Here is a 14,319-nt window from a genome sequence, read left to right on the forward strand (position 1 = left end):
ATGTTTGGAAGAAACCAAGAGTATTGTTCCAAACACAGCCTCTCCAGAGGACCCGAGTTAACGGGCTCCTGGGTGCTGCTTCGGAACCAGGGCAGTGGCTGCAGGCAGGAGGTGCCCTGCTCCCCAGCAGCCCCTCCTGCCCGTGCCGCCGGAGAGTGTCCAGCCGGGCCCAGAAGCCTGAGCTCACGGGCCGCTCCGCTCCCAGGACCCTCAGCCCCGGGGGAATTAGCATGTCATCGGGCGTCACCGGGCTGGAGGAGATAACGTGCAGGAGTGGCTGCCACGGAGCTCACGCACAGCAGGTCCCCATGCCTCCTGGGCCCTCCAGGTGTGTCTTGGGCCCGTGCTCCTCCCGCACCGCCTCCAGCTCCCAGCCAGAGCGGGCGCGCTGCGGGGTCAGGGGCGCACCCTGTGCACTCGCGCTCTCCCTCCCGTGCCTTTGGGACCCCCCTTTGGGTTCCTCTTCACCCGTGTTATTTAGAAGGGCGTGATTTAGTTTCCAAATCCGTGAGGATATTGTAGAGCCCCGCTCTTTATTTTTACTTTAATTCCATCGTTGGAAGACACACTGGGTGCAGCTTGAATCCTCTGAAACGTGCGCCGCCGTTGCCTCGAACAGCCTGGCAGAGTGTGAGCTGCCTGGTGCGGGGCCCACGTGCCTTGGAGGCGCCTGCGTGCTCTGCGGCAGTCGGACGCGGTGCCCCGCGACTGCCGACCGGAGCGGGCTGGCTGGTGCGGGGGCTCACGTCCTTCCGCTTCCTTGCGAGTTCCTGTCTGCTGTTCCCTCAGCCGCTGGGAGATGCTGAAACACCCAGCTGCAGCTGTGACTGTGTTCCTTTTCTCCGTGTAGCCATTTTCTCTTCGTGTGTTTCGGAGCTCTGTCACCAGGAGCGTAAATGTGTAGGACTGCTGTCCTCTCGGAGAACCGACATCTTCGTCATTACGAAGCTACCCCGGGTCGTATTCTTTGATGGGATATTTCCTTTGATACTAACGTGGTCGATCCAGCCTTCTTCCGACTAGCGGTAGCATGGACATCGTTTTGTATCCCTGTACTTCGAACCTATCTGTGCCTTCACACTTAAACTGCACTTTTCAAGGGTACGCTGGGCACGGGTCTCGCTTTTCTCCAGCCTGGTGAGCTCCGCTTTGCCATTGGCACGTTCAGACTGTTCACGTTCAGTGTGATCATTGGGGTGGCGAGGTTTGACGTAGCGGTTTCCCGTTTGTCCCCGTGTGTCCCGTCTGGTGGCCGTTCCCTCCGCCCCTCAGAGCGGTGCGAGCTGCGGCAGCCGTCAGCCTCGCCGGTTCTCCCCGAGATCGCCGTCCTTCGTCACGCCACGTCAGTGCTTCGGAAGCTGTTGTGTTGTATAAAACGGGGGCCAGCAGGAAGCAGCCAGGCAGATGGGTTTTACCTAGAGGAAGCCCCAGCTTCCTAAAGCCGCAAAGATACCGGTGCTCCAGCCGGCAGGGCGTTCCGGCACTGGCCACGGTTACAGAGGCAGGGGGACCACTTTTGCGGGGTGGCGACTAGTTACTGATTCTGGGTGAAACTTGTACCTACCCCCACTGCAAGCTGCCGACAAACCCAGGCACCCCAGCCCTCCCGGGGGCTGGCCCCAGCCCCAGCCCAGGTCAGCGTTGCCCCAGACAGGGCACTCGGCCTCCCTGGGCCTCCGTCTCCTCCCCCAGAGTAAAGCCCCCCCCCCCCCAGAGGATCCCGGGGCCCTGTCAGCCTCCGTGACGCCTTTTCCCGCCCGCCTCACCCCCCAGGTCCTCATCCCCGCGACCCGCTGCGGCTCCCACAAGGAGAGTGTCCGGGGCCGGCTCAAGGTCCGCGCGCCGGGCGTCTACCTGCTCGTCTTCGACAACACCTTCTCCAGGTAGGGCGGGGCCCCTCGCTGGGCAGCGTCCCGGCCGCCCACCGCTGGTCCGGGGACAGAGGCGGCATTACAAATAGATGACTTAATTATCATCAGTTTATTACGAGGGGTCTCTGACTGCAGACCCCGGCACTGTGGGGTTCCAGTGTCTGCTACCCGCCTTAGAGCACACGCGCAAGCTGACCCTTGCGGGCTCAGTGCGTGCCAGCCGTGTCCCCAGCCCTCCGCACTCACTAAGTCGCTTAAGCCCCACGGCGCCCCCTGCAGTGGGGACCGTCTTTCTCCTCGTGTTACTGCCAAGGCACGGACGCCCGGAGGGGCCAACGCTTGGCTCTCCCAAGCCGCACACCCAGTGCCGGAGCCGGATCTGAGCACAGGCGACCCAGCTCCGGACTCCGGACTCCGCCCGCATACTCCCCTGCCTCTCCGATGCCCGGGCTCCCACTGTCCTGCCCAGAGAAAGGCCCGTACACGCAGTGGCAGGGTCCGATGGGGAGGGCCGGGGGTGGGCAGGCGGACAGGCTGGTGCATGAGAGAGCGGGGACTAAAAGAAGGAAGGCTAAAGCCAGAGGCAGGCAGGACCAGGCCTGCGAGGTGAGCTCCCCGCCCTCCCTGTCAGCGAGCGGCAGCAGCAACGTGCACTGGCTCCAGGTGGCACTGTCAGAGCGCCGGGACGGCCCAGCAGCGGAGGGCTCGGGGGCGGGAGGGCAGGAAGGAGGGGACACCACGCCGGGCCGCTGGAGGGGCGGCCAGGGGAGGAAGTCGGGGAGAGGCGGTGTTGGGTGTGCACCTACCATCAGCCGGGGCTCCCGGGGACACGAGACAGGGGACCCTTGAGGTTACTGGCACCTGTCCCTTTGATGTCTTCCGCCCTGCCTCACCGGCACCCAGCCGCATCTCTGAGCGGTGCCCCAAGCTAGCGGCCACCTCCCCCCACATGGGCACCCTTGCCAGTCCCCTGGGGCTTTCAGCAGAAGGACTCTGTAGGACACCCGAGGTGAGGAGGCTGTGCTATCCCCGCACTGCCACCAGGCCGTGAACTCCCGGGGCTGTGGCCAAAGGCGTCCACCCACAGGGAGGTTGGGAGGGCGAGACTCCCGCCCTGCCCGGCTCCTACACGCCCCCATGAACAGGAACACGCCTTGAGTCAGCAGGACTCAAGGGCACAGGTCCAGCGTGTCCTGTGGCCCCTCAGAGGGCAGGGGTCAGCCAGGCCCAGGCTCCGCTCTTCCCTCTGTGGGCCTGCCTGGAGCCCCCGTTCCCTCTGCGGGGACCGTGAGCCTTGTCGCTGTGTCCCTGAGCCCCACTGGCAGCTGACGGGCCGAGAAGGGGCAGGTTGGGGGCAGAGTGCAGCTCCGAGCCCCACATCGGCCCCCGGTTGAAATTAGAGGTGCCGGTGGTGCCGTGGCCAGCTCTGGCCTTCGCCTGTTGAGTCCGTTTGCAGAGCTGGGTGGCCAGGCAGACTCGGACGCCCGGTCAGCATGGAGTCCATACCCCCCTCACCTCTGAACCCCTGCTCCGCCCGCCCTCCGCTCCCGCTGTGGAGGACGGACCCCCAGGCCTCCAGCGCCCCCCACCCCACCCCGGGGCCTTTTCAGAGCGGCAGAGCAAGAGGGAGCAGCGCACAGCGCGGTGCCAAATGGGCGTTTCCGCACCCCAGCCCCAGGAGAGCCCGTGGTGATGTCCCCAGACCCCTGCTCCTCTGCAGGAAGAGGACTGGGCTGGACAGGCAGGAAATGGGGTGAGGGGCCCGGGCCACTGCAGCCTCGGCCTCTCGCGCTCCGGGTAACTCCCCCCTTTTCCATTTCTGTTCCCCCAGGTTTGTCTCCAAGAAAGTGTTTTATCACTTGACGGTTGACCGGCCGGTGATCTACGATGGAAGTGACTTCCTGTAGCCCTGGGCACCTGGGTTTTCAGTTTCACTTTAGCCACAAGAAACGCTACCTTTCTCACCTGTCACATAAAACACTAAAACAAAAACAAACAACAAACAGCCAGGCCCTCCAGGGCTGATCAACTATGCAACTCCGGGCGGCAGGCCCTCGCTGCCCCTCACAGCTGCTCTGGGCGTCGGCTCGCTTGGCCCGGGCCGAGGGGGCTCCAGCAGCGTTTCCCTCAGTGAGGGGCCTGGCCGGCTCACAGCCCGGGGGGTGCTCTGCCGAAGGAAGGGTTCCACCACGCTGCCCACTGCCCCCCACCGCCCCCCGAGGACACAGTTGGTTCCAAGGCTGCTGCAGAGAGGGTCACAGGCCGGCCAGCAGCGACACCCGCGTCTGCCCGCGGAGCGAGCTGCCCTGCTCTGCCCGGCTGGGCCCAGGCTTCCTGCGTGGCCATGAGCCGGGGCGCCCTTGCCAGACCCTGTGATGTCCTGGGTCCTCCCGGGACTCAAGAGTCGGGGTGCCCAGGGGCCCTTCTGAGCTCTCAGCCAGCCTCTTCCCGTCATGCTCCTGTCCCTCCCTGTCCCGGTGAGTCCGGGGTCGTCCCCAGACCCAGCCTTTCAGGAGGCCCCCGGCTGCGCCATCCCCCTGGCCCCCTGTCGGCATGCTTCCGTCCCGAGGCAGAGGCCCTCACCCCCCCGGGCTCTCGCCTGTTCAGAACGCCACCCTGACTGCGAGAACCGAGGACACATCTGGAAACAGGACCCGTCGCACTCAGAGCCTGCAGCGGCTGTCTGTGCACAGCTGGCTGAAGCCTAGTGCTGGCCAAGGTCAATGCCACGACGAAGTAGGGTCAGGCCGTGGCCTTGAGGTCCCGCTTCTCAGCTGACGATCTCTGTTTACACAAGCGAGGGCTCCGGCTTTATGTGCAGACGCGTGTGCTAATGATCGTAGGGTGAGGACCACTTTCAAACCAACAGGTCTGGGGTGACTCGCGTGTCAGCAGGTGTGGTTCGTGAATCTGCCCTTTGCTCACCTTTTGGCCTCAGCTCCCCCGCTGGCCAGGTTCCCCACACTGCACCTGCCCACTTCCTGCGGCTCAGCCCGTGCCTGGCAACCAGGGACCCCTCCGCCGCAGACAGATCAGCCCTGCTTCCTCTACACGGACAAGAAGGAGATAATCTTTCCGTTCTCCTGCCCTTTCTCTGCCGCAGAAAGTCGTCTTTGATGGCCTGTCTGTACCTGTTGGGGGTTAGGGGGGGAGCAAGCGTGGGGCCCCGGGCAGTCCTCTAGGTCGCCTGGTGACCAGGGCAAGTCACAGCGCCTCAGGGCTTCGTTCTGTCACCTGCCAGTCTCACTGGGCTGGTTCTGAGGGCCTGGGACAGGTCGGCGGCCCAGGCTGAGTCCAGCAGAGACTCCGCGTGCCCTGGGCCCCGGCAGCGTGCTCTCCTGGGGGCCGGGTGGGAGGAGATGACCTTTGCAATGGACTCAGACCCTCCCCTTTAAACAGGAGACTTGGGTGTCTCCAGTTCATTTAAACGGGGACTGGTGCACAGAACCTTCCAGAGAAAAGGTGGGCCTGATGCTCTCTTTGGAGCAGCCTCTGGCAGAAAGCCAGCAGAGTCTCTGCCCTCTCCTGCTGGCCAGGGCCCTCGGCCCCGTGCTGGCCCTCGCGGGTGTGCGGCAGCGCGAGGGTGGGCTGTTCAGGGCACCTGCCCTGCCTTCCAATGCAGCCGCCCTGCAGGAGAGGGAAGCGGGGAGTAGCAGGTTCACCGTTTGCAGGGAAACGACAGTTAGAAGAGAACCCTAAGCAGCCTGGCGTCTCATGAGTACTGAGCTTTCCCCGGACACTGGAGACAGTCCGGGCTGACGGCCCTCCCCTGGTGTCGCCACCATCCGCAGCCAGAGCCAACATCTAGCAGATGCTGATCTGTTCCCTGCGAAAGGCCGGGATACTCCAGCAGAGCGGGTACATTCCTGCTGCAGCTTAAAAAAACGGCGTGGCTCTTCGACCCAGAGCCACCCTGGAGAGCACCCTGCGCCGTCAGCTGCGGTTGTCGAAGGGCCTTTGCCGGGCTCAGAGGACCGCCCGATTGCTGGTGGCCGCGGCCTGCCCCTGCAGCCTGTTTGTTTTTTGTGCCTGACGGACCCCTGTCCTTTGTTATTTTGCCGTGCGAGCTCGAGTTCGCTGTGCACTCTGCAGCTGGAGAACATCTTGCCCTATTTAAGTGGTTTGTACAAATAGCTTTATTATTTTTAAACAGGCCCCCAGCTTTACTGAGGCTCTGGGGTTGGGGTACCTTTTAAAAATGCAAATGACAGCGAACTACCGAAGGCGGTAGCCCGGGCAGTAGACGAAATTACACTAGAGATCAGCAAGGGGGAGGTGTCCCTGGGACCCCAGATCACGCACAAACACCTGCACAGCAGCCCCTCCATGGCCCACAGCTCTCTAACAGCCACTTGTTTTTAGTGCTGACGCTGGCTGTCCCCACAGCCTCAGGAGCCACTGAACCTCCCTGAGCACGTGGCCTCCGGGGGCACAGGCATCCACGAGGAAGTGTGTGGAGAAAGTGTGGTCTCTGCAGAGCTCTCTGGCCGGAGCCCACGGGCCGGCAGGTCGGCTGAACAAGAGCAGACGCATTCTCACGCAGGGTTCTGGGACTGAAACCCCCCACCCCGGGGTTGGGGAAGTGGAAATTAAAAAACATGTACTCCGAAGTAAAGGGGGTGGCTTTTCCAGACGGTTGTCACCCACCTATGGTGGCAAAGTCCTTCCAGGCTGACGTGAACAGAAGTCCCCCATTTGGGGATGAAGGCTCAGAGTCTTTATGTCCTGGTGCTGGTAGACGCCCCCCAAGACAGTGTCACGGGGATTCCATCTCGTGAGTGTCCCTGGCCCAGGACACTGGGGGGTTCGAGCAGAGAAGCCGTGCTCGGTGCTTGGAGCCCAGGGCCGCCTGCACGGGGACTGCCGCGCCAGCCCTCCACCGTGAGAGACACGCAAAAGGCACTTTTTAGGGGAAACTTGGGTAAGTTTTTCTCATTGTCATTCTTTCAAGGAAATGGGAAAGACCGAAGAGAGCTTTTTCCCCCTTAATCACTTTTTTAAAATAATGAAGTAGACCGTTGAATTTTGGGAGGCATCCCTGATAGGAACGCCCCTCCCGTGGAACTTCATGCCGGGTTGTCCGGAGACGCGCCTGCCTCTGGTGGCTGCCACACCGGGGCCTCTGCTGCTCAGCCTCCGATTGGAATTGCACTTGAACTGACTAGTCCTCAATTCTCGCGGCCTTAGGGGACAGCGGGTCTGGGAACCCAGTCCCTCCTTATCTGCCAAAGAATTACCCAGAAGCACATCAGATGCCAACCCCCCACCTGCCCGGCGGGGGTGAGAAACTTTGTACCCCAAACATTTCTTTATAGCATCTGCTGCATCACTTGGAAATGTATTTTTAACCTCAGGATTTAAATAAACACTATGATATTGAGTGGTATCATCTTTCATTCCCTTGGGATGTAAGGGTCGGATGGGGTTGCCCAGACCGGAGTGGGGCTGCCCTCCTGGGGGATGAAGGGCCCCAGTGGGCCAGCGGGTGTCCTGAGCCGTGGCCGCCTGGCCTGATACCTGGGTACTTCCTGCCCCAGTCTGAGGTGGGTGTTCAGACCTCCCTGAGCCAACACGCTGTGCCACCCCCCTCCACCCCCACCAGGCAAGCTGCCCTCAACCCAGATCTCGCCAGCCCTTCCGTGGTACCCCCAGGGCACTGTGAGCAAGGGGCAAACCTGATTTACCAGAACCCTGGGGCTGGGGAGAAGGTCGTGGACGGCATGAACCCACGATTAGTCCACCTGTGGTACCGCACTGGGTGAGAGCGCCAGGCCGGGCAGCCGGAGAGGGAGGGGTTCGGCGCCCACCACGACTCACAGGGCTCTTGCTGGGGCAGGCCTGGAGCGGCGCCTCCCACTCCCTCCCGGACTGGTCAGGTTGAGGTCAGGCTGGGCAGTCCATCACACCTTAGACTCACACCTGGGGTGCCAGAGCTCCTTCCCCTGAGTCCCCTGTGCCGCACGGAACACCTCCTGGCCCCTTCCCTCCACCTGCCTCCCCCAGGCCCCTCATGCCCCCAGATCCTCGTGTGGCTTCGTCTTTAATCAATTATTCTGGAATAAGTCACACTCTCTGCACCCGTGCTCTCCCTGGCTTCGCTCATCGCCATCTCCCTCCTTCCCCTCAGCCTCGCAGCATCGGGCGCCGTGCCGGCCACGAGAGTGATGCACGGTGACTGAGTCCGTGAGGACGCAGGTCGGTGCCAATGCCTTGGTCAGCTGTGGGCCCACAGCAGCCCCGCGGGCCAGCTTGGCCAGGGTCAGGAGCTCCTGGACCTCCCTGGGCAGAGAAGGGCCCAGGGCGAGCCTGCGGGAGGTCTGAGGAAGATGGGGTGCGCTGAGCAGTCTCTGGCTCCGCCCCCTGTACCCCCTCTTGTTGGCGATGCCCTCAACCCAAGCCCCGCACTGTCCAGCGACCAGCTAGAAGTAACCGAAGATCGGTTCATCCAAACACCCAAAACAGCACAGAGAAGGATTTCTGTGTTGATAGAACAGCCACTCCAAGGGCTTGGTGGCTCTGGTCCAAGAACCAAGACACAGATGCACCTGCTGCGTGTGGGGCTGGGATCTGGGGGCCTCCGTGTCAGACCCCCCCACCCCACCTCCCCCGCCTGCTGAACCACCGAGGAGCCCGGGATGACCGAGGTCTGCTCCAGGTTCTCCAAGCCCCATGCTCCGTCCCAGGCTCCTGGCCCCATGCACTGCCGCCTGCTCCTTGGCCCTGGGGGGACCGTGCCTCTTCAGGCCCCATGGGCCCCTTGGTGCTGGAGGATGTCGCGGTCCCCTGGATGACTCAGAAGAGTGCTTCCAGCAGGGTGAGCCCTTTCGGTCTGAAGGTGCATGGGAAAGCTCCGGCGAGGGGAGCTCACCGCCCACATGACTGATAAGCAAATAATTGGTGAAACCGGTTGCCCGAGATGAGAACACCGGGCTTTTTGGGGGGGGGGGGGCGGGGAGCAGCTGAAGCTGAAGCAATGAAGCACCAGAGGGAGGGCAGAGCTATTATGAAAGCGGCTCTCAGCGGTCTAGGGTTGAAAGAAAGTTCAGCCTTTTACTTTTCCCACGCCCCACTGGCTTCTGGGGAAAGACAGTGAGGCCGCGAGGCCGAGCAGAAGTGCAAGGCCCAGCTCTGGCCTTTGATGTGCGTCCCCGCCTCCCCCTCCTCCGGGCGCCGTGGGGGGCCTGAAACTGTGGTTTCCTCCCGCCTCCAGTCCGGAACGCATGAGGTTATCTCAGGGTGGGCAGCCCCACCTGGAGCCTGGAATCAATGGCCCCTTAGCTAAAAAGGGAGGTTGGAGACAGGCCTCCCCAGACCTGAGATGCCCGAGTGTCCTTACTGAGGCCTCATTTCCTGGCCCCGGGTGGGCCCGTGGCTCCAGGGACTCGGGAGAGACAAGGTGATTTCAGGAGGGCCTCCCCAGCTTGCTGCTCCCAGCGGGCCTGGCTGGGCCATGAGAGAGGAGGAAGCCGTGCCCATGAACCTGAACCTCTGTCTGCCAGGCCGGCGGGGCAGGCAAGGGAGATGGGGGTGACGCCATAAGGATGGGGGAGCAAAGAAGGGGTGTGGAAAGCAAGATAAAAGGGAAGGGCCTTCCCCAAGGCTGCTTTCCCGGGGAGCTGGACTGCAGGCTAGGGTAGCAGAAGTGGCCTTTCTCCTTGGAAGAATGGGGGGGGCAGTTTGCGGGGGGGAGGTGCAGAGCCGGTGTAGCCGAACCAGCCACCCCATTCAGTGGATGCAGCGCGTCAGGGGAATGAAGGCCCGGACCGCTTACCAAGCAGACAGCGAAGGCAGAGACTGCAGGCGTGGGAGAGATCATCGGCTTGCGGCGCTGGCGCCGAAGCTGGCTCCGAGGCCTTGCACGCCCTCACGGAAAGCCACGGGGAAGGGGCAGTGCCGTCACTCCCTCCAAGACGCCTCGGGACAAGAGACGGGGTCCACGTGCAGAACCAAAGTCTGTGTCAGGACAGCCCTCTCCGCAGCAAAGACCCCGACTGGGCAGCTGGGTGTGTTCAGAAAGGGGACTGCACGTTGGTGCCCCGAGACATGGAGGGGGGCAGGGACACCGGCCCGGGGCCTCCCGGAACGCCGAGGGTGCAGACGGCAGGCCCCCGGGGGACGCCCGGGAGGGACCCAGGGCTCAGCTTTGCTCCCGAGTCAAGCTGTTCACTTGGGGTAAGTGTAGGGCACGTACCGAAGAGTTTCTGCAAAGAGTTCTCCCATTTGGGTTACCTGGAGGCCCAGGAAAATGCAGATTCACGGGCACCGACCCAGTCAAGTCCGGTTCCTCGGGTCTGGTTCTTCCACCAGCCCGCCAGGGGATGCTGGCGGAGGTGACCTGTGGACACGTCGAGCAGGGCCTTGGGGATGGCCGCTGTGCCACCGCTTTGGTTGGAACTTGAGGACTTCGGGTAAAATGAGCGGATGGGTCCTTTTCCTAATTTGATTCCACCAGCGACCATTCATTCAGCCTTGGGCCCACGGGGACGCCATGACGGAAACTTCACTCTCGGAGAGGCAGACCCTTCTAGACAGATCCCCTGGGGGGAAACCACGCCACAGGTAAAATCTTTCTACAGCCGCTTGTTTTCAATGGCTGGTGTTTACATTCGAGGGGCATGTTGCTACCTGGCAGATTGCTGGTCAGTGGAAACAGCCCCTTTCCCCAAATCCAAAATAGTTCCATTCACGCCCAGAATGTGAGGATCGGAGGCAGAAACAGGAGTCTGATGCCCATGGGTGTATGTGTGTGGGGGCGCAGGGTCAGGCTAAACACGGCTCCTGAATTGTGACCCCCGCACAGAACTCAGAAGCTCTGAGCTTGGACGGTGGGCTGGCATCGCTCCCCTAACTTCTAGCTGAAACGTAGGTCTCCCTTCAGTGAGGAACATAAACAATCTTAGCAAGACCTGTGACTTTGTCACCACGGGACCTGACAGATGTCTTCGTATCATGCAACAGCTGGAGAAGACTCTCGAATGTCATTCATGCGCATCCCCACTCAGACGTGAAGGGTGCCCTTCCCCTGCTGGGAGCGTTCAGGTAATGCCCCCGTACAGAGGCGCCTGTCTTCCTGGTTCATGAATGTGCTTTAGTATTTAGAGGATTACGTTTAATACACTTGGTTTCCTCTGGGATCCTGTCTGCCTCACTCACTCCAAAACACTCTGAGAAGGGAGCCGTGGGCTCTGTCAGCTTGCCGAAAGGTGCACGAGACACGCACGGAAGGGGCACTGGTTTTTGTGGGAGATGAGAGGAGGACCCCCTCACTGCAGCACGGCTTACGAGTGGCAGTAATAGCATGTTACTTGTGACTTATTACATATTACATACGACTTAACGGGCTCTTGCCATGAGTCAGCCGGCTATTGCTAATGAGGAGACCGAGGCAGGGGGAGTGGTCAGTCTGAACCCTTTGGAGAAGATGCTTCTCCCGCAGCTCCCACTGAGATGGTCTGGGAACCACCCTCCTGCCCCTGGAACCTTCCTCGTCCGATGGCCTTCCTAAGCCTTCTGTGGGCCGGGCCGGGATGGGGCAGGACTTGGCTTTGCCCGGGCCCTGACCTTGGCTCTGAGCGAAGCTCCAGCGAAGGAGGCTCGGGTTTGGAAAGCCAAGCACGCCCGCGCAAAGATCACACACACACACACCACACGCGTGACAGCTTCCCATTGGTCGGCTCAGGAAGCCGCCGGGAGAGTCCAGGGCTCTCCTCCTTCCCCGCAGCCTCCGCTGCGCATTTCAGCCCGTCACGGACACAGGTGACCGCACCCTCGGTGGCGGCGGCGGCCCCCGGGGAGGGGTGGCCAGGTCACAACGGCAGGCGCTCCCTGGGGCTGGCTGCTCCCTCATGCAGGACTGTGTTAACAACCACCGAGGGCCAGTGGAGGGGATTATGACCACACACTGTCCCGCAGGAGGTGGCCGGCGGCTGTCTGAGGCCCTCGCCAGGCCATGGGGGGCGGGGGCGGTGCTGCGGCCGGCCCTTCTCGCCAGCCTGCCCTGGGCAGCCGGCTCCCCTCAGCTGCCTGCAGGTAACAAGATGCCAAAGGACGTCAAGGTCGTCTTGGTTTTTTCACACTTTTCCGGCAGCTGATTTCTGATACCTGAAGTACAAATTGGACACAATGACTTAATTTAAGATTTTTAACACGTTTATTAGTTCAACAGCACACTGTGTCTACTATATACAAAGCACTGCGTGGTTGTGTGGGGGCCGGGCATGTTCGGCACGGACACCAGGTCACAAAGCGCTCCCGGAGCTGCTTGTCTGAGGGCTGACCCGCGGAGCTGCCTTGGGAGCCGCCCGCCCGTCTGCAGACCGCGGATAAGCCGGGGAGGCCACCCGCCAGCCGCGGCTTCTCCCCCAAGGGTGTCACCTGGCAGAGCCTCCTGTTCTGGTCTCCTCTCTCTCGGCCACGTGACCCTCGGCTTGTCCATGTTGCCAGAGGGTGAGGACTGAGGGAAAGGACGATTATTTCCCATTCTAACCTCAGCCAGCAGGCAGGTTCGTGGTGCACACACGAGTGTTTGCAGAATGAATGAATGAGTGAGCATTCCGTAGGCCTGGAAGGCAGTTCCCAAAGGCCAGATTTCGAGCTGGCTACTTCAGAACAATAACCCCCACTTGAATATGTGTGTTACACAATGTGTTGCCTTAAAGTCTGTTTTTAAAAAAATACATATATATTTAGTAAAAAGGCTACTTTTTGGCCATGAAAACATATTTTATTTCATTTCCTCATTTTCCTGATGTCAGACTTCTAGTGCGATGTAATGACACACTATAATCCTTTTCTATCTTTCTTTCAAAAAGTACTCGACACAGTGTATTTTCTAGAAATGTTGGGTGGCTCGCAACTTCCTCACGGATTTCCCCGTGCCAACTCTTCCCACGTTCTTATCTTTAAGGTACATCCCTCACTGAGACCTGGCTGGACAGGAATGTAAAATAGTTGCATGTATGCAATCACTTAAACACTAAGACAATTTGCCAACAAGGAACACTTGAAACCCTTCAAACGCAGTGCGGCTAATCCTGCACTGAGGCTGGGGTAGGACCTGGGCAGTCCAGTAGTGAGAGTCCGGTCCCTTTGGAGCTGGGAGTGATTACGTGCCTTAGGATGCAACGCAGGGTTCATAGTTCTTGTGGTGTCCCCACGTCTTTCTTAAACGTCGAAGGGGGGAAGGTGGACCTCCTGGCACTGTTGTTCCAACTCACGTGCATTGGCCGAAGTCTCACTTACCTGCAAACCCCCACTAAATCCCCGTCACGGTGCCCCTCGGGTAACTCCAGACCCAGAGCAGACTCCACAGCACAGTCGCGCCCCTCCCTTCCTCTTCCCCACCCTCCCCCCACTCCGCGGCTGCCCTGGGGGCCCCGTGACACACAGCACCAGAACCACAGCACCAGAGGGCATGGAATGGAGAAGCCAGACTCGGTTGCGTTCTTTCTGCCTAACTGCGCAGTGTCCTTCCGATCCGGCCTGTGCTTATTCCTAGTCTTCCAGGTTTCTCGGACGACATCCGGGTCTTCTAGAAACCGTGGCCACACAGACGGCTCTGTGCGTGGACTGGCCTTGGGTGCGTCCTCTCCCCTTGACCGTGTTTGTCAGACCGGAGCCCAGGTGGACGTGCTGGGCCAAGGTGCGTATTTGCCACCAGCTGCCCCCCCGCCATGGGATGGGGTAGCGATGGGTTGTGCCCCCTCTTGCTCTCCCTCGTGGCTGCCCGCTTTCTGCTCCCTGTCTCACTAACACGCGGTTTAGAGCGGGCAGGCGACGGAGGAGAAGGCGGTGGTGGCCAACGCCTCTGTGTCCCTTTGGAAGGCCTGGCCCCGGGGCTGGAGCCGCAGCGGTTTGCAGCACATGGGGAAATCAGACGCACCCTCTAGACTCGCGGTGGATCCGGTGGTTTACCTGGGACACGGCACTGGACTCACTGGGAGCCACTGGGGAGTGAGTGTGACCCAAGGAGAGGGGGCCAGCCAAGGCGGCTTCCAGGTGTCCTGGAGATTTTACTTCCTTATCCCAGTCTCCTCCTCCCCACGCTCTTCACGTGGCCGTTTGAGCTGTAATGCGCATTTGAAATGTAGATACAGGGGGAAGACAGTGACTGGTAACAGATATTTTTAATGGACGTTAAAAAATTATTTTCTAGTATACCTAAAACTATTATAATATCATATGTCAACTGCAATGAAAATATACACCTAAAAAGTGTTAAGCACTTTTCTAATATATGAAATGTAATGCATTTGCCGACGAGCTTAAAGAAAAACATAAAGAACAAAAAGGGGAAAAAGAAGAATTACATGACTTTGTTTTCAGCCTCATGTCTAGGCTGAAAGCCGGAGGACCCGCCAGCGATGTGCAGCCAGAGGAGAAGCGTGGAGGTGAGCGCCCTCCCAGCAGCCTCAGCCACCGGGGGGCGGATGGGTGGGGCCGAGTTCAC

At 60.7% G+C, this 14,319-nt stretch overlaps 1 protein-coding gene across 5 annotated transcripts in view; it reads left to right on the top strand.

Annotated features, from left to right (window-relative positions):
- FYCO1 (FYVE and coiled-coil domain autophagy adaptor 1) overlaps nucleotides 1-7,251 on the top strand; it is a 70,716-nt gene extending 63,465 nt beyond the window's left edge. For all 5 annotated transcript variants that reach the window (XM_045857183.1, XM_045857187.1, XM_045857185.1 and 2 more), the window contains exons 17-18: nucleotides 1,774-1,883; nucleotides 3,703-7,251. In XM_045857183.1, coding sequence (XP_045713139.1) covers nucleotides 1,774-1,883; nucleotides 3,703-3,778 — 186 coding nt within the window. In that variant the 3' untranslated portion in view covers nucleotides 3,779-7,251. The remainder of the gene's footprint in view (nucleotides 1-1,773; nucleotides 1,884-3,702) is intronic.
- Nucleotides 7,252-14,319: the final 7,068 nt, after the last annotated feature.

The sequence above is a fragment of the Phyllostomus hastatus genome, unplaced genomic scaffold, assembly GCF_019186645.2.
Source record: "Phyllostomus hastatus isolate PE091 unplaced genomic scaffold, TTU_PhHast_1.1 phas_scaffold_129, whole genome shotgun sequence".
Lineage (NCBI taxonomy): Eukaryota > Metazoa > Chordata > Mammalia > Chiroptera > Phyllostomidae > Phyllostomus > Phyllostomus hastatus.